Source organism: Dermochelys coriacea, chromosome 15, assembly GCF_009764565.3.
Source record: "Dermochelys coriacea isolate rDerCor1 chromosome 15, rDerCor1.pri.v4, whole genome shotgun sequence".
Classification (NCBI taxonomy): domain Eukaryota; kingdom Metazoa; phylum Chordata; order Testudines; family Dermochelyidae; genus Dermochelys; species Dermochelys coriacea.
In genome coordinates this window covers 970,112-984,546 of record NC_050082.1, presented here as the reverse complement: position 1 = coordinate 984,546, position 14,435 = coordinate 970,112, and the positions used below count along the sequence as shown (strand labels likewise).

Here is a 14,435-nt window from a genome sequence, read left to right as displayed (position 1 = left end):
TTCAGGAAGGACAGACAGGGCAGAAAAGGTGTGGGAGCTGTATGTAAGAGAGCAGTATGACTGCTCAGAGCTTCGGTATGAAACTGCAGAAAAACCTGAGAGTCTCTGGATTAAGTTTAGAAGTGTGAGCAACAAGGGTGATGTTGTGGTGGGAGTCTACTATAGACCGCCGGACCAGGGGGATGAGATGGACGAGGCTTTCTTCCAGCAACTAACGGAAGTTACTGGATCGCAGGCCCTGGTTCTCATGGGAGTCTTCAATCACCCTGATATCTGCTGGGAGAGCAATACAGCGGGGCACAGACAATCCAGGAAGTTTTTGGAAAGTGTAGGGGACAATTTCCTGGTGCAAGTGCTGGAGGAACCAACTAGGGGCAGAGCTCTTCTTGATCTGCTTCTCACAAACCGTGAAGAATGAATAGGGGAAGCAAAAGTGGATGGGAACCTGGGAGGCAGTGACCATGAGATGGTCGAGTTCAGGATCTGACACAAGCAAGAAAGGAGAGCAGCAGAATATGGACCCTGGACTTCAGAAAAGCAGACTTTGACTCCCTCAGGGAACTGATGGGCAGGATCTCCTGGGAGAATAACATGATGGGGAAAGGGTTCAGAGTAGCAGCCGTGTTAGTCTGTATTCGCAAAAAGAAAAGGAGTACTTGTGGCACCTTAGAGACTAACAAATTTATTAGAACAAAAGCTTTCGTGAGCTACAGCTCACTTCATCGGATGCATTTCCGATGAAGTGAGCTGTAGCTCACGAAAGCTTATGCTCTAATAAATTTGTTAGTCTCTAAGGTGCCACAAGTACTCCTTTTCTTTTTATGATGGAGAAAGGAGTCCAGGAGAGCTGGCTGTATTTTAAAGAATCCAATCCATCCCGATGTGTAGAAAGAATAGTAAATATATGGCAGGCGACCAGCTTGGCTTAACAGTGAAATCTTTGCTGATCTTAAACACAAAAAAGCAGCTTACAAGAAGTGGAAGCTTGGACAAATGACCAGGGAGGAGTATAAAAACATTGCTCAGGCGTGCAGGAGTGAAATCAGGAAGGCCAAATCACACTTGGAGTTGCAGTTAGCAAGAGATGTTAAGAGTAACAAGAAGGGTTTCTTCAGGTATGTTAGTAACAAGAAGAAAGTCAAAGAAAGTGTGGGCCCCTTGCTGAATGAGGGAGGCAACCTAGTGACAGAGGATGTGGAAAAAGCTAATGTACTCAATGCTTTTTTTGCCTCTGTCTTCACGAACAAGGTTAGCTCCCAGACTACTGCACTGGGCAGCACAGCATGGGGAGGAGGTGACCAGCTCTCTGTAGAGAAAGAAGTGGTTCGGGACTATTTAGAAAAGCTGGACGAGCACAAGTCCATGGGACCAGATGCACTGCATCCGAGAGTGCTCAAGGAATTGGCGGATGTGATTGCAGAGCCATTGGCCGTAATCTTTGAAAACTCATGGCAATTGGGGGAGGTCCAGGAAGACTGGAAAAAGGCTAATGTAGCGCCCATCTTTAAAAAAGGGAAGAAGGCGGATCCAGGGAACTACAGGCCAGTCAGCCTCACCTCCATCTCTGGAAAAATCATGGAGCATGTCCTCAAGGAATCAATTCTGAAGCACTTAGAGGAAAGGAAAATGATCAGGAACAGACAGCATGGATTTACCAAGGGCAAGTCATGCCTGACTAATCTAATTGCCTTCTATGGCAAGATAACTGGCTCTATGGATGAGAGGAAAGCAGTGGATATGTTGTTCCTTGACTTCAGCAAAGCTTTTGATACAATCTCCCACAGTATTCTTGCCAACAAGTTAAAGAAGTATGGGCTGGATGAATGGACTATAAGGTGGATAGAAAGCTGGCTAGATCGTCGGTCTCAACAGGTAGTGATCAATGGCTCAATGTCTACTTGGCAGCCGGTATCAAGTGGAGTGCCCCAAGGATCGGTCCTGGGGACTGTTTTGTTCAGTATCTTCATTAATGGTCTGGAGGATGGCGTGGACTGCACCCTCAGCAAGTTTGCAGATGACATTAAACTGGGAGGAGTGGTAGATACACTGGAGGGTAGGGACAGGCTAACGGCATTTGGGGCTGTATAAGAAGGGGCATTGATCATAGTTGATAGCAGCTATCAAATCCCCCCTCATTCTTCTCTTCTGAAGACTAAACAATCCCAGTTCCCTCAGCCTCTCCTCATGAGTTATGTGCTCCAGCCCCCTAATCATTTTTGTTGCCCTCTGCTGGACTCTTTCCACATCCTTCTTGTAGTGTGGGGCCCAAAACTGGACCTAGTACTGCAGGTGAGGCCTCACCAATGTCGAATAGAGGAGAATGATCATGTCCCTCGATCTGTTGGCAATACTCCTACTTATGCAGCCCAAAATGCCATTAGCCTTCTTGCAACAAGGGCACACTGTTGACTTATATCCAGCTTCTTGTCCACTGTAATCCCCAGGTACTTTTCTGCAGAACTGCCGCTTAGCCAGTCGGTCCCCAGCCTGTAGTAGTGCATGGGATTCTTCCGTCCTAAGTGCAGGACTCTGCACTTGTCCTTGTTGAACCTCATCAGATTTCTTTTGCCGTAATCCTCCTATTTGTATAAGTCACTCTGTACCCTATCCCTACCTTCCAACGTATCTCTCTCTCCCCCCAGCTTAGTGTCATCCACGAACTTGAGGAGGGTGCAATCCATCCCATCATCCAGATCATTAAAGAAGATGTTGAACAAAACCATCCCTAGAACAAACCCCTGGAGCACTCTGCTTGATACCTGCTGCTAACTAGATATAGAGCTGTTGATCGCTACCCTCTGAGCCCGACAATCTAGCCAACTTTCTATCCACCTTATAGTCCATTCATCCAATCTGTACTACTTTAACTTCTTGGCAAGAATACTCTGGAAGACGGTATGAAAAGCTTTGCTAAAGTCAAGGTATATCACATCCACCGTTTTCCCCATATCCACAGAGCCAGTTATCTCATCATAGAGGACAATCAGGTTAGTCAGGCATGACTTGCCCTTGGTAAATCCATGCTAACTGTTCCTGATCACCTTCCTCTCCTCTAAGTGCTTCAAAATGGATTCCTTGAAGACTTGCTCCATGATTTTTTCAGGAACAGAGGTGAAGCTGACGGGTCTGTAGTTCGCCAGATTCTCCTTCTTCCTATTTTTAAAGATGGGCACTATATTTGCCTTTTTCCAGTTGTCCGGGACCTCACCTGATTGCCATGAGTTTTCAAAGATAATGGTCAATCGCTCTCCAATCACATCAGCACCCTCGGATGCATTGCATCTGGCCCCATGGACTTGTTTATGTCCCGCTTTTCTAAATAGTCCATAACTTGTTCTTTCACTCACCTCCTCCCCATACTGTGCTGCCCAGTGCAGAAGTCTGTGAGCTGACCTTGTCTGTAAAGACTGCAGCAAATAAAGCATTCCAAATCATCTGTCACTAGGCTGCCTCCCTCATTCAGTAAGAGTCCCATACTTTCCCTGACTACCTTCTTGTTGCTAACATACCTGAAGAAATCCTTCTTGTTACCCTTAACATCTTTTGCTAACTGCAACTCCAGTTGTACTTCCTGATTACACCCCTGCATGCTCGAGCAATATTTTTATACTCTTCCCTAGTCATCTGTCCAAGTTTCCACTTCTTGTAAGCTTCCTTTTTGTGTTTAAGCTCACCGAAGATTTCTCTGTTAAGCCAAGCTGGTCGCCTGCCATATTTGCTATTCTTTCTACACATTGGGATGATTTGTTCCTGCACCCTCAACAAGGCTTCTTTAAAATACAGCCAGCTCTCCTGGACTCCTTTCGCCCTCATATTAGCCGCCCAGGGGATCCTGCCCATCAGTTCCCTGAAGGAGTCCAAGTCTGCTTTTCTGAAGTCCAGGGTCCCTATTCTGCTGCTCTCCTTTCTTCTTTTTGTCAGCATCCTGAATTTGACCATCTCATGGTCACTTCTGTCCAGGTTGCCACCCACTTCTACTTCCCCTACTACTACTTCCCTGTTTGTGAGCAGCAGATCAAGAGGAGCATGGATCCTAGTTGATTCCTCCAGCACTTTCACCAGGAAGTTGTCCCCAACACTCTCCAAAAACTTCCTCGATTTTTTGTGCACTGCTGTATTGCTCTCTCAGCAGATGTCGGGGTGATTGAAGTCCCCCATGAGAACCAGGGTCTGTGATCTGGAAACTTCTGTTAGTTGTCCGAAGAAAGTCTCATCTACCTCTTCCTCCTAGTTTGGTACTCTATAGCAGACGCACACCACGACATCACCCTTGTTGCTCTTGCCTCTAAACTTAACCCAAAGACTCTCAACAGGCTTTTCTCCAGATTCATACTGGAACTCTGATGTCACTGGTAGGCTTCAAACTTACTTTAAAATTGTAAATATAGTAACTCTTCACTTAACGTCATCCAGTTAATTTGTTTCATGGTTAGGTTGCTGATCTATTAGAGAACATGCTCGTCTAAAGTTGCACAATGCTCCCATTGTTTAGCAGCCACCTGCTTTGTCCACTGCTTACAGAAAGAGCAGCCTGTTGGAGCGAGTTGGTGGGGGTTTCGAACCAAGGTGTGTCGGCAGCCCCCCATCAGCTCCCCTAAGTTCCCTTGCAGCAGCTACCCAGCAGGCTAACAATTGCCGGGCAGTTCAGCTGTCCCTCCCCCCCACTGCCCTGTGCTGCTCCTGCCCTCTGCCTTGGAGCTGCTCCCAGGAGCCTTCTGCTTGCTGTGCAGGGTGGGGACAGAGAGATGCTAATGTCAGGATGTCCCCCTCCACCCGCTCCTGCACCCCATCTCCACAGAGCAGAGAATTTTGGGGCTTTTTATCCCAGAAAACTAGGATTCCTGATTATAATGGAAACTTGTTTTCTCCCTGCATGTGGGTGGTACCTGTTGTAAATCTGGCTACATTCCAATGGCCTCTCCTTTGCTTCTAGTAATGATTGCTGTTTTTTCCTTTCTATATATGAATTTTATTTGAATTAATTACAGAAAGAGCTATCAAAATATATATTTAAAGTGCAGTGTGCCTCCACTCCTACCAGAGTATATTATAATCTTAGGGTATGGCAAATGTGAAGCCTAAACAGGTTGTTCAAGTTTCTTTAAACATATAGCATGAAGCAGCCAGGGTCAGCTACTGGTTTGGACTACCAGGGACACTACAGTGTTTATTACCTGTAACAATCAGTTGCCACAAATTTAATAGCCCCGGGAACACATTTTAAACAAGTTCATTTCATCTGCCTGAACATGTCTCAGGGTATGTCTACACTGTAGTTAGACATCCATGGCTGGCGCAGGACAGCTGACTCAGGCTCACAGGGCTCGGGCTAAGGGGCTGTTTGATTGCAGCCCCGGGACCCTCCCACCTCACAGTGTCCTAGAGCCTGAGCTCCAGCCTGAGGCCTAGTGTCTGCACTGCAATTAAACAACCTGGAATCGAAGCCCTGTGAGCCTGGCACAGCCCAGCTGCAGGTTTTTAATTGCAGAGTGGACATACCCTAAGAGAGATGAGGTCTAGGCCAGGGGTTCTCACAACAATTTTTTTGGTGGCCTCAGAGTGCAGCCACTGGTGGCCGCACTGATAATTTTTTCCTAAAATACTTACCGGTAATTAATTTTAGAAAAAACAATTAAATATGCAGAGATTCACATCTAAATCATTGTAATGTATATTTGAAGGGTATTTTGGAAAACTCAGTAACAAAAGTAATGCTGCCTCAGCCCTCCCATCCAGGGCTTAGTGGATCCTGGGGCTTGCTGTGAAAAATGATATTTGTATATTTGTTAATATCACAGCACACTTAGTAGCTACCTAGGAGGCTATGAAAAGTGATAAGTGATATTAACAAACATGCTAGTATAACAGTTTACAGACATTAGTAAGTCTGCTGTGAAAAGTGATACTTGCATGTTTGTTAATATCACTTTTCTTAGTAAGCCCCAGGACCCATTAAGCCCTGCATGGGGGGGCCAAAGAGGGAGGCAGCAGGGGCTAGAGGCAAGGGTGGCATGGATGTAGGGTCCGAGGGCAATCGGGGGGAATGGATGCTGGGCCAGGAAGGCAGTGGGGTTCTGGGGGTGGGGTGGGGGTAGAGGGATGGATACATGGCTCTGGGAGGCAGCAGAGGCCAGGGGCAGTGGGGGTGGGTGAGGAGCCCCACTGTTGTGTGTCCAGAGCCAGGGCCTGGTGTTTGCTGCCATGCAGCCAGGGCCAGGGCTCAGTGCCCACGGCCAGAACCAGGAGCTGGGGATGGGAACTGCGTGGCTGAAGCCAGGGATCAAGCCTGCTGGCAGGCAGACGAAGCTGTGGGTCAGTGCCCAGGGCTAGTGCCTGCCGCCACACGGCCAGAGCCCAGAGCTGTGTGCCAGAGCCCAGGAGTGCATGGCTGGATCCAGGAGTCAGTGCTCGCTGCTGCGTGGCCAGGACCAGAGGTCGGCACCATGTGGCCAGAGCCTGGGAACAGAGCCGTGGGTTGGCACCTGCTGCTGTGCAGCTGGGGCAGGGGATCAGCACCAGGGGCTAGGCATGAGTGGCTGGAGACTGGCCCAGCGCTCGCCACCACACAGCCGGAACCGGGGGCCAGAGGCCGACTGAAGCTCCATGGCCGGGGGTCAGTACCTGCTGCCCTGCAGCCAGAGCCAGGGGTTGGCGCCCAAAGCCCCATGCTTGGAGCTTGCTCCCGTGCAGCTGGCCTGGGGGTCGGTGCCTGTGGACAGCGCCTGCCATTGCGCAGACAGAGCTCGGGACTGGAGCCGGGAGCCAGCACCCAATGCCACTCAACTGGAACCTGGGGCCAGAGGCTGAAGCCCCGCAGCTGGAGGCCAGGGCCATTTGGCCAGAGCTGGGAAGGAGGGTGGTGCGGGGTCAGTACTGCTGCCCCAGTGTCTGAGCCTGGGGCCACACGGCCAAGTTCCTGAATTCCCACTACTGGAGCCTGCCACCCAACCCCCATCCCCCCAAGGTGGGTCATGAACTCACCTTGCTCCTGCACCGTTGTGCCCCACCTTTCTCCAGAGGAAGTGCAGGGCGGCGCATCCAGGAGCAACAAAGCCCTGGTCTACACTACGAGTTTAGGTCGTATTTAGCAGCATTAGATCGATTTAACCCTGCACCCATCCACACAAGGAAACCATTTTTGTCGACTTAATGGGCTCTTAAAATCGATATCTGTACTCCTCCCTGACAAGGGGATTAGCGCTGAAATCAACATTGCCTGGTCGAATTTGGGTTATTGGGGACGCAATTCGATGGTATTGGCCTCCGGGAACTATCCCAGAGTGCTCCATTGTGACCGCTCTGATCAGCACTCTCAACTCGGATGCACTGGCCAGGTAGACAGGAAAAGCCCCTCAAACTTTTGAATTTCATTTCCTGTTTGGCCAGTGTGGCAAGCTGATCAGCACAGGTGACGGTGTAGATCTCATCAGCAGAGGTGACCATGGAGTCCCAGAATCGCAAAAGAGCCCCAGCTTGGACCAAATAGGAGGTATGGGATCTGATCACTGTATGGGGAGACGACTCCGTGCTATCAGAACTCCATTTCAAAAGACGAAATGCCAAAATATTTGCAAAAATCTCCAAGGGTATGAGGGACAGAGGCTATCACAGGGACCCGCAGCAGTGCCACGTGAAAATTAAGGAGCTCAGGCAAGCCTACCAAAAAACCCAAGAGGCAAACGCCTGCTTGGGGTCAGAGCCCTAGACATGCCGCTTCTATGATGAGCTGCTTGCAATTCTAGGGAGTGCCTCTACAACTACCCAACACCTGTATGTAGACTCCTGCAAGGGAGTCTCACGCAACAGGGATGAGGATTTGGGGGACGAGGAAGATGGTGCACATCAGGCAAGCGGAGAAACCATTCTCCCCGACAGCCAGGAACTGTTGATCATCCTGGAGCCAATACCCTCCCAACCGGACTCCCAGGCCTTGAAGGCGGAGAAGGCAACTCTGGTGAGTGTACCTTTGTATATATAATACAATGTTTAAAAGCAAACGTGTTTAATGATTAATTTGCCCTGAAGACTTGGGATGCATTCGTGACCAGTACAGCTACTGGAAAAGTCTGTTAACGTGTCTGGGGATGGAGCGGAATTCTCCAGGGACATCTCAGTGAAGCTCTCCTGGAAGTACTCCCAAAGCCTTTACAAAAGGTTTCTGGGGAGGGCAGCCTTATTGCATCCTCCATGTTAGGACACTTTATCATGCCAGGCCAGTAGGACATAGTCTGGAATCATTGCATAAGAAAGCACGGAAGCGTGTGGTCCCGGTGTTTGCTGGCATTCAAGCAATAACCGTTCTTTATCTCTCTGTTATCCTCAGGAGAGTGATATCATTCATGGTCACCTGGTTGAAATAGGGGAATTTTATTAAGGGGACATTCAGAGGTGGCCGTTCCTGCTGGGCTGTTTGCCTGTGGCTAAAAAGAAATCATCCCTACTGTTAACCATGTGGTGGGGGGAGGGGTGAAATGATCATCCCGGGGGGGGGTTAGTTGGGTTTGTGCTACACATTAACCTGAAAACATCAGCCCCTCCTTTTAAATGGCCAATGTGTCTTTTTCAATTTTACTCTCCCTTTTTTCATCCCACAGCTGCAAATGTTTCAACGCTGCCACTAGCATCTCCGTCCCAGAGGCTAGCGCAGATAAGAAGGCAAAAAAAAAAAATGCACTCGCGATGAAATGTTCTCTGAGCTCATGCAATCCACCCAAATTGAAAGAGCCCAGCAGAATGCGTGGAGGCAGACAATGTCAGAGTCCAGGAAAGCACAAAATGAATGCAAGGACAGGTGGCAAGAGCAACAGGAGAGGTGGCCGGATTAAGTGGAACGTGGCGGCAGCATGATGAGAGGAGGCAGGATGCAATGCTGAGGCTACTGGAGGATCAAACTGATATGCTCCGGCGTATGGTTGAGGTGCAGGAAAGTCACAGACTGCCACTGCAGCCTCTGTGTAACCAACCACCCTCCTCCCCGAGTTCCATAGCCTCCTCACCCAGACACCCAAGAACTCGGGGTGGGGCTCCAGGCTCCCAACCACTCCACCTCAGAGGACTGCCCAAGCAACAGAAGGCAGGCATTCAGTAATTTGAAGAGCAGTGTGGCCTTGTCCTTTACTCCTCCCCCACCCCTCCCGGACTACCTTGGTAGTTATCCCCCTATTTGTGTGATGAATTAATAAAGAATGCATGAATTTGAAACAACAGTGACTTTATTGCCTCTTTTAGAGTACCAGGCGTGTTAGTCTGTATTTGCAAAAAGAAAAGGAGTACTTGTGTCACCTTAGAGACTAACAAATTTATTTGAGCATAAGCTTTCATGAGCTACAGTTCACTTCATCGGATGCATCTGATGAAGTGAGCTGTAGCTCACGAAAGCTTATGCTCAAATAAATTTGTTAGTCTCTAAGGTGCCACAATTACTCCTTTTCTTTTATTGCCTCTGCAAGCGGTTATCGAAGGGGGAAGTGGAGGGCGGTTTGCTTACAGGAATGTCGAGTGAACCAAGGGGGCGGGTTTTCGTCAAGGAGAAACAAACAGAACTGTCACACCGTAGCCTGGTCAGCCATGATACTGGTTTTCAAAGCTTCTCTGTTGCGCAGCGCACCCTGGTGTGCTCTTCTAACTGCCCTCGTGTCTGGCTGCGCATAATCAGCGGCCTGGCGATTTGCCTCAACTTCGCACCCCACCATAAACGTTTCCCCCTTACTCTCACAGATTTTGTGGAGCACACAGCAAACAGTAATAACAATGGGAATATTGGTTTCTCTGACGTCTAACCGAGTCAGTAAACTGCGCCAGCACGCTTTTAAATGTCCAAATGCACATTCTACCACCTTTCTGCACTTGCTCAGCCTATAATTGAAGGCTTCTGACTACTGTCCAGTGTGCCTGTGTATGGCTTCATGAGCCATGGCATTAAGGGGTAGGCTGGGTCCCCAAGGGTAATAACAGGCATTTCAACATCCCCAATGCTTATTTTCTGGTCTGGAAAGTAAGTCCCTTGGTGCAGCTGGTTCATACAGACTAGAATTCCTGAAGATGCAAGCATCATGTACCTTTCCCGGCCATCCCATGTTGATGTTGGTGAAACGTCCCTTGTGATCCACCAGTGCTTGCAGCACCATTGAAAAGTACCTCTTTTGGTTTATGTACTGGCTGCCAAGGTGGTCCGGTCCCAAGATAGGGATATGGGTTCCGTCTGTCGCCCCACCACAGTTAGGGAATCTCATTGCAGCAAAGCCATCCACTATGACCTGCACATTTCCCTGAGTCACTACCCTTGATAGCAGCAGCTCAGTGATTGCGTTGGTTACTTGGATCACAGCAGCCCCCACAGTAGATTTGCCCACTCCAAATTGATTCCCGACAGACCGGTAGCTGTCTGGCATTGCAAGCTTCCAGAGGGCTATCGCTACTCGCTTGTGAACTGTGAGGGCTGCTCTCATCTTGGTATTTTTGCACTTCAGGGCAGGGGAAAGCAGGTCACAAAGTTCCGTGGAAGTGCCCTTACGCATGCAAAACTTTCGCAGCCATTGTTAATCGTCCCAGACCTGGAACATTATGCAGTCCCACCAGTCTGTGCTTATTTCCCAGGCCCAGAATCGGCTTTCCATGGCATGAGCTTGCTCCATTGCCATCAGGATGGCCAAATTGCCGGGGCCTGTGCTTTGAGAGAAGTCTGTGTCCATGTCCTCATCACTTTCATGACCACATGGCCATCACCTCCTTGCCTGCTTTTGCAGGTTCTGGTTCTGTATATACTGCATGATAATGCGCGAGGTCTTTACAATGCTCATAACTGCCGCGATGATCGAAGCGGGCTCCATGCTTGCCGTGGTGTGGCGTTTGCAGGAGAGCAGAGTTGCAGGGGAAGCGGTGGTTGGATGACCAATTTTGCAGACCTACTGCACTGTCTGCTGCCAGGAGTGGGCTGCACACTTTCTGTGGTATGGTGAGACAAGAGCAGCCGAGCAGAGTTGCAGTGGAAGCAACCTTGCAAGACTACTAGGGGAGCAGAAGAGCAGAGTGCCACCGGAAGCGGTGATGATGATGGTCATATAGAGGACCTGCGAGGTGGATTCATAGCATCAGGAGAGCAGAGTGGGAGCGGAAGCGGTGGATGACGATGACGGTTAGCAGTTCTACTGCACCGTCCGCTGAAAACAGTATGGAGCCCACACGGAGAAAAGACGCGAAACGATTGTCTGCCGTTGCTTTCATGGAGGGGAGACTGACTTGTACCCAAAACCACCCGCGACAATGCTTTTGCCCCATGAGGCATTGGGAGCTTAACCCAGAATTCCAATGGGCGGCGGGAACTGTGGGATAGCTACCACAGTGCAACGCTCCGAAAGTTGACGCTAGCCTCGGTTCTGTGGACGCACTCAACCCACTTAATGCGCTTAGTGCATTAGTGTGGGGACACACACAATCGATTGTATCAATCTAAAAAATTGACTTCTATAAATTCAACCTAATTTCATAGTGTAGACATACCCAAAGAGGGAGGGAAAGGGGCCGATGCTTTGCTTCCCCGCTCCCATCACTGCCCAGGAGACTATCATGGTCTAGAGGTTACAGACCTGGAAGTTCAGGTAGGGCTTCTTTAGGGTATTATAGATCTGCAGGTTTACTTTAGATTTGGCCTAATGAATCAAGACATTTACAGGCCTACCATTTCATGCAATTTGCTGGTTAGAGGGGATTAAAAACCTCTTGGTTCAAGTGAAGCTTGTTTATGGCAAGAAAACTGGTAAAATACCTTCCTTTAATGTGCCCTAAGAAGCTGAAACTAGAGTTGATGCATGTATGCTTTTCAAATGTGGATTCTGGCTCTGACAGTGCTCCTTGGCATGTGTGGCCTTGCTTTAGGGCAGGGTTTCTCAAATTGGGGGTTGGGACCCTTCAGGGGGTCATGAAGTTATTACATGGGGGGTTGCGAGCTGTGCCCTCCACCCCCAAACCCCGCTTTGCCTCCAGCATTTATAATGGTGTTATAAATTAAAAACACTTTTTTATATATTTAAGGGGGGTCACACTCAGAGGCTTGCTAAGTGAAAGGGGATACCAGTACAAAATTTTGAGAACTGCTGCTTTAGGGGAATCTGATTTAAGGAATGTGTATCTGCAATTTGCCTGAAATGAAATAGAAATAAACTTTATGTAGATAAGTAGTAGTGTGATCCAGTGAATACAATACTAAACTGGTGGTCAGAAGACGTGTCCTTTCCTTGAAGTTCTACTTCTGCCTCTAATTCTACATCTGCAAAATGGTAATAATGATACTTAAACCTCCTTTGTTAACATTCATAGAGATCCTTTGCATGCAAAGTATTATTAATGAAATTCAAGGAGAGTTTTGTAGAGAATATCTAGCCAGATGTAAACCTTTTGGATGGATGGAAGTGAGAATATGTATTCCATTGGCTTGATTTAGTGGGTGTTGGTCCTGCTTTGAGCAGGGGATTGGACTAGATGACCTCCTGAGGTCTCTTCCAACCCTAATATTTTATGATTCTATGATTGGCAGCAGTAGGATGCACCAGCACTTAGAAAGTAACAAAAAGGCAAATGTCATTATATTTAAAAAAAACCAAACACTTTTGACACTTCTGTTCATACAGGCAATGGAAGTGGTTCTCCGGAACCTTGTTTTCAAAACAACATATTTGTGGTGGTCAGATGCCTTCCCTTTATATCAAAATCTTAATTTTATTTGTAATAAAATTGAGTATTAGTTGAGACTTTAAAGTAAACTGTTGTTCATATATACAAAGATTATATAGACTTGGAGAAATTTTACTGTAAATAAACAAAACTAATTTTACTATGCGTTTGTCATTGCCCAGTAAGCACCTGATAAACAGCCACTTTCAATCACTCCTTTCTTCCGTGATCTCACTATCACATGACATCCTATATTGATAGTGTCACCTTTCTCCCTGACTTTCTAGTCCTCTGCACGATTATGCATACACACATCCAGTTCCAGGACCGTGCAAACCCTCACTCACGCAAGCAGTCCTTACTCATGCACATCCATCCACTTAGGTCAATGGAACTGCTTGAGTGAGGAAGGACTAATCACATGAGTACAGGTGTACGGACTAAGACTCTTAATTTTCCATCATGACACTTTTTTTCCTTTTGACTGATCTGTCCTCATGAAGCATGTGAGAAGTTTAGTTGCAACACAACACTGCATACAGGGAAATCTTGTCTCTGCAGCACCATCACCAGCCTGGTACCAGAAGCCCCCAGATTCGGGAAATGTCTGTGTTACTTCTTAAACCACTCTTGTCATGTTGTGATCAGTGTTGAGAGGCTACAAAGGGAACCCCATCCACCTGCTTTCTGCCAGAGAAATAGTAGGATCTGTCATAAAGGAATCTTGAGAAAGGGGAGTAGTCCTGGGAGAGGCAGGGCAGGGAAGAATATAAGATGGAAAATTCCCCTTGTGCTTTTATAGTCTCCAATCTAGTTTCTCCTATAATTACTTAGAAGCATTTTTCTTCACTGACAGAAACAAGGAGGGTATGTCTACAGTGCAATTAAAAACCTGCAGCTGGCCTGCGCCAGCTGACTCAGGTTCATGGGACTTGGGCTGCAGGGCTGTTTAATTGCAGTTTAGAAGTTTGGGCTTGGGATGGTCTCAGTGCTTGGGCTGAAGCCTGAGCCCACACATCTATTGTGCAGTTAAACAGTCGTGTAGCCAGAGCCCTGTGAGCCTGAATCAGCTGTCACAGGCCAGCTGCAGGTGTCTAACTGCAGTGTAGCCAGAGCCCTGGGCACCAAGATTGACTGATGTTGACTGTTATATTGAATCTTTTCGTATTACAGCAATTGACTCAAATATCCTACAAGTGTGAAACACGTTCCTATGGAGCATCCTTGGATTATATATGAATCTGTAGAGTATATGTGCCTCTAGAACACTGATATGATTTAAAACCCTGCAGCAAGCTAGTTAATTCCTAATGTTCTATGTGGTTTAGTTTCTACTGATTCTTTTATTTAGGGCGCTAATGTGATGGCTATAGTTAGCTGTTCTTTCTCTTTCCTGTGTAGGCACCAGTGTAATGGGGCAGTAATTTCCCGTTGCGGACAGCCCGAGGTCAGCTGGTGGGGCTGGAGAAATGCAGATGACGAACACCTTGTCCAGTCAGTGGCCAAAGCATGTGCCTCAGACTCTAGGTCCAAAAGCAGGAAATTAATGAATGGAAACTGTTCCAGAGACTTCTCCAATGGAGGGGACCTCTCCGATGTGGAATTTGGTGAGCTCACAAGCCCCTCCATTTCTGAAATGGCTAGAGCTTTGTATGTGAATGGGATCTCCTGTGTATAGTATAAGATATGTGGGGTTGCCTGTGTGTTTACAGAGTGTGTAGGATTCCTCTATACACAGTGCATGCATATTGTGGTTCCTGCATGAC

At 47.8% G+C, this 14,435-nt stretch overlaps 1 protein-coding gene across 10 annotated transcripts in view; it reads left to right on the top strand.

Annotated features, from left to right (window-relative positions):
- MTMR3 (myotubularin related protein 3) overlaps window positions 1-14,435 on the top strand; it is a 230,354-nt gene that overhangs the window by 183,297 nt on the left and 32,622 nt on the right. For all 10 annotated transcript variants that reach the window (XR_006275855.1, XM_043497966.1, XM_038372838.2 and 7 more), the window contains one exon: window positions 14,071-14,276. Coding sequence is in view for 9 of the 10 variants with exons in the window: in XM_043497966.1 (XP_043353901.1) it covers window positions 14,071-14,276 (206 nt within the window). In the remaining variant the exon portion in view is untranslated. The remainder of the gene's footprint in view (window positions 1-14,070; window positions 14,277-14,435) is intronic.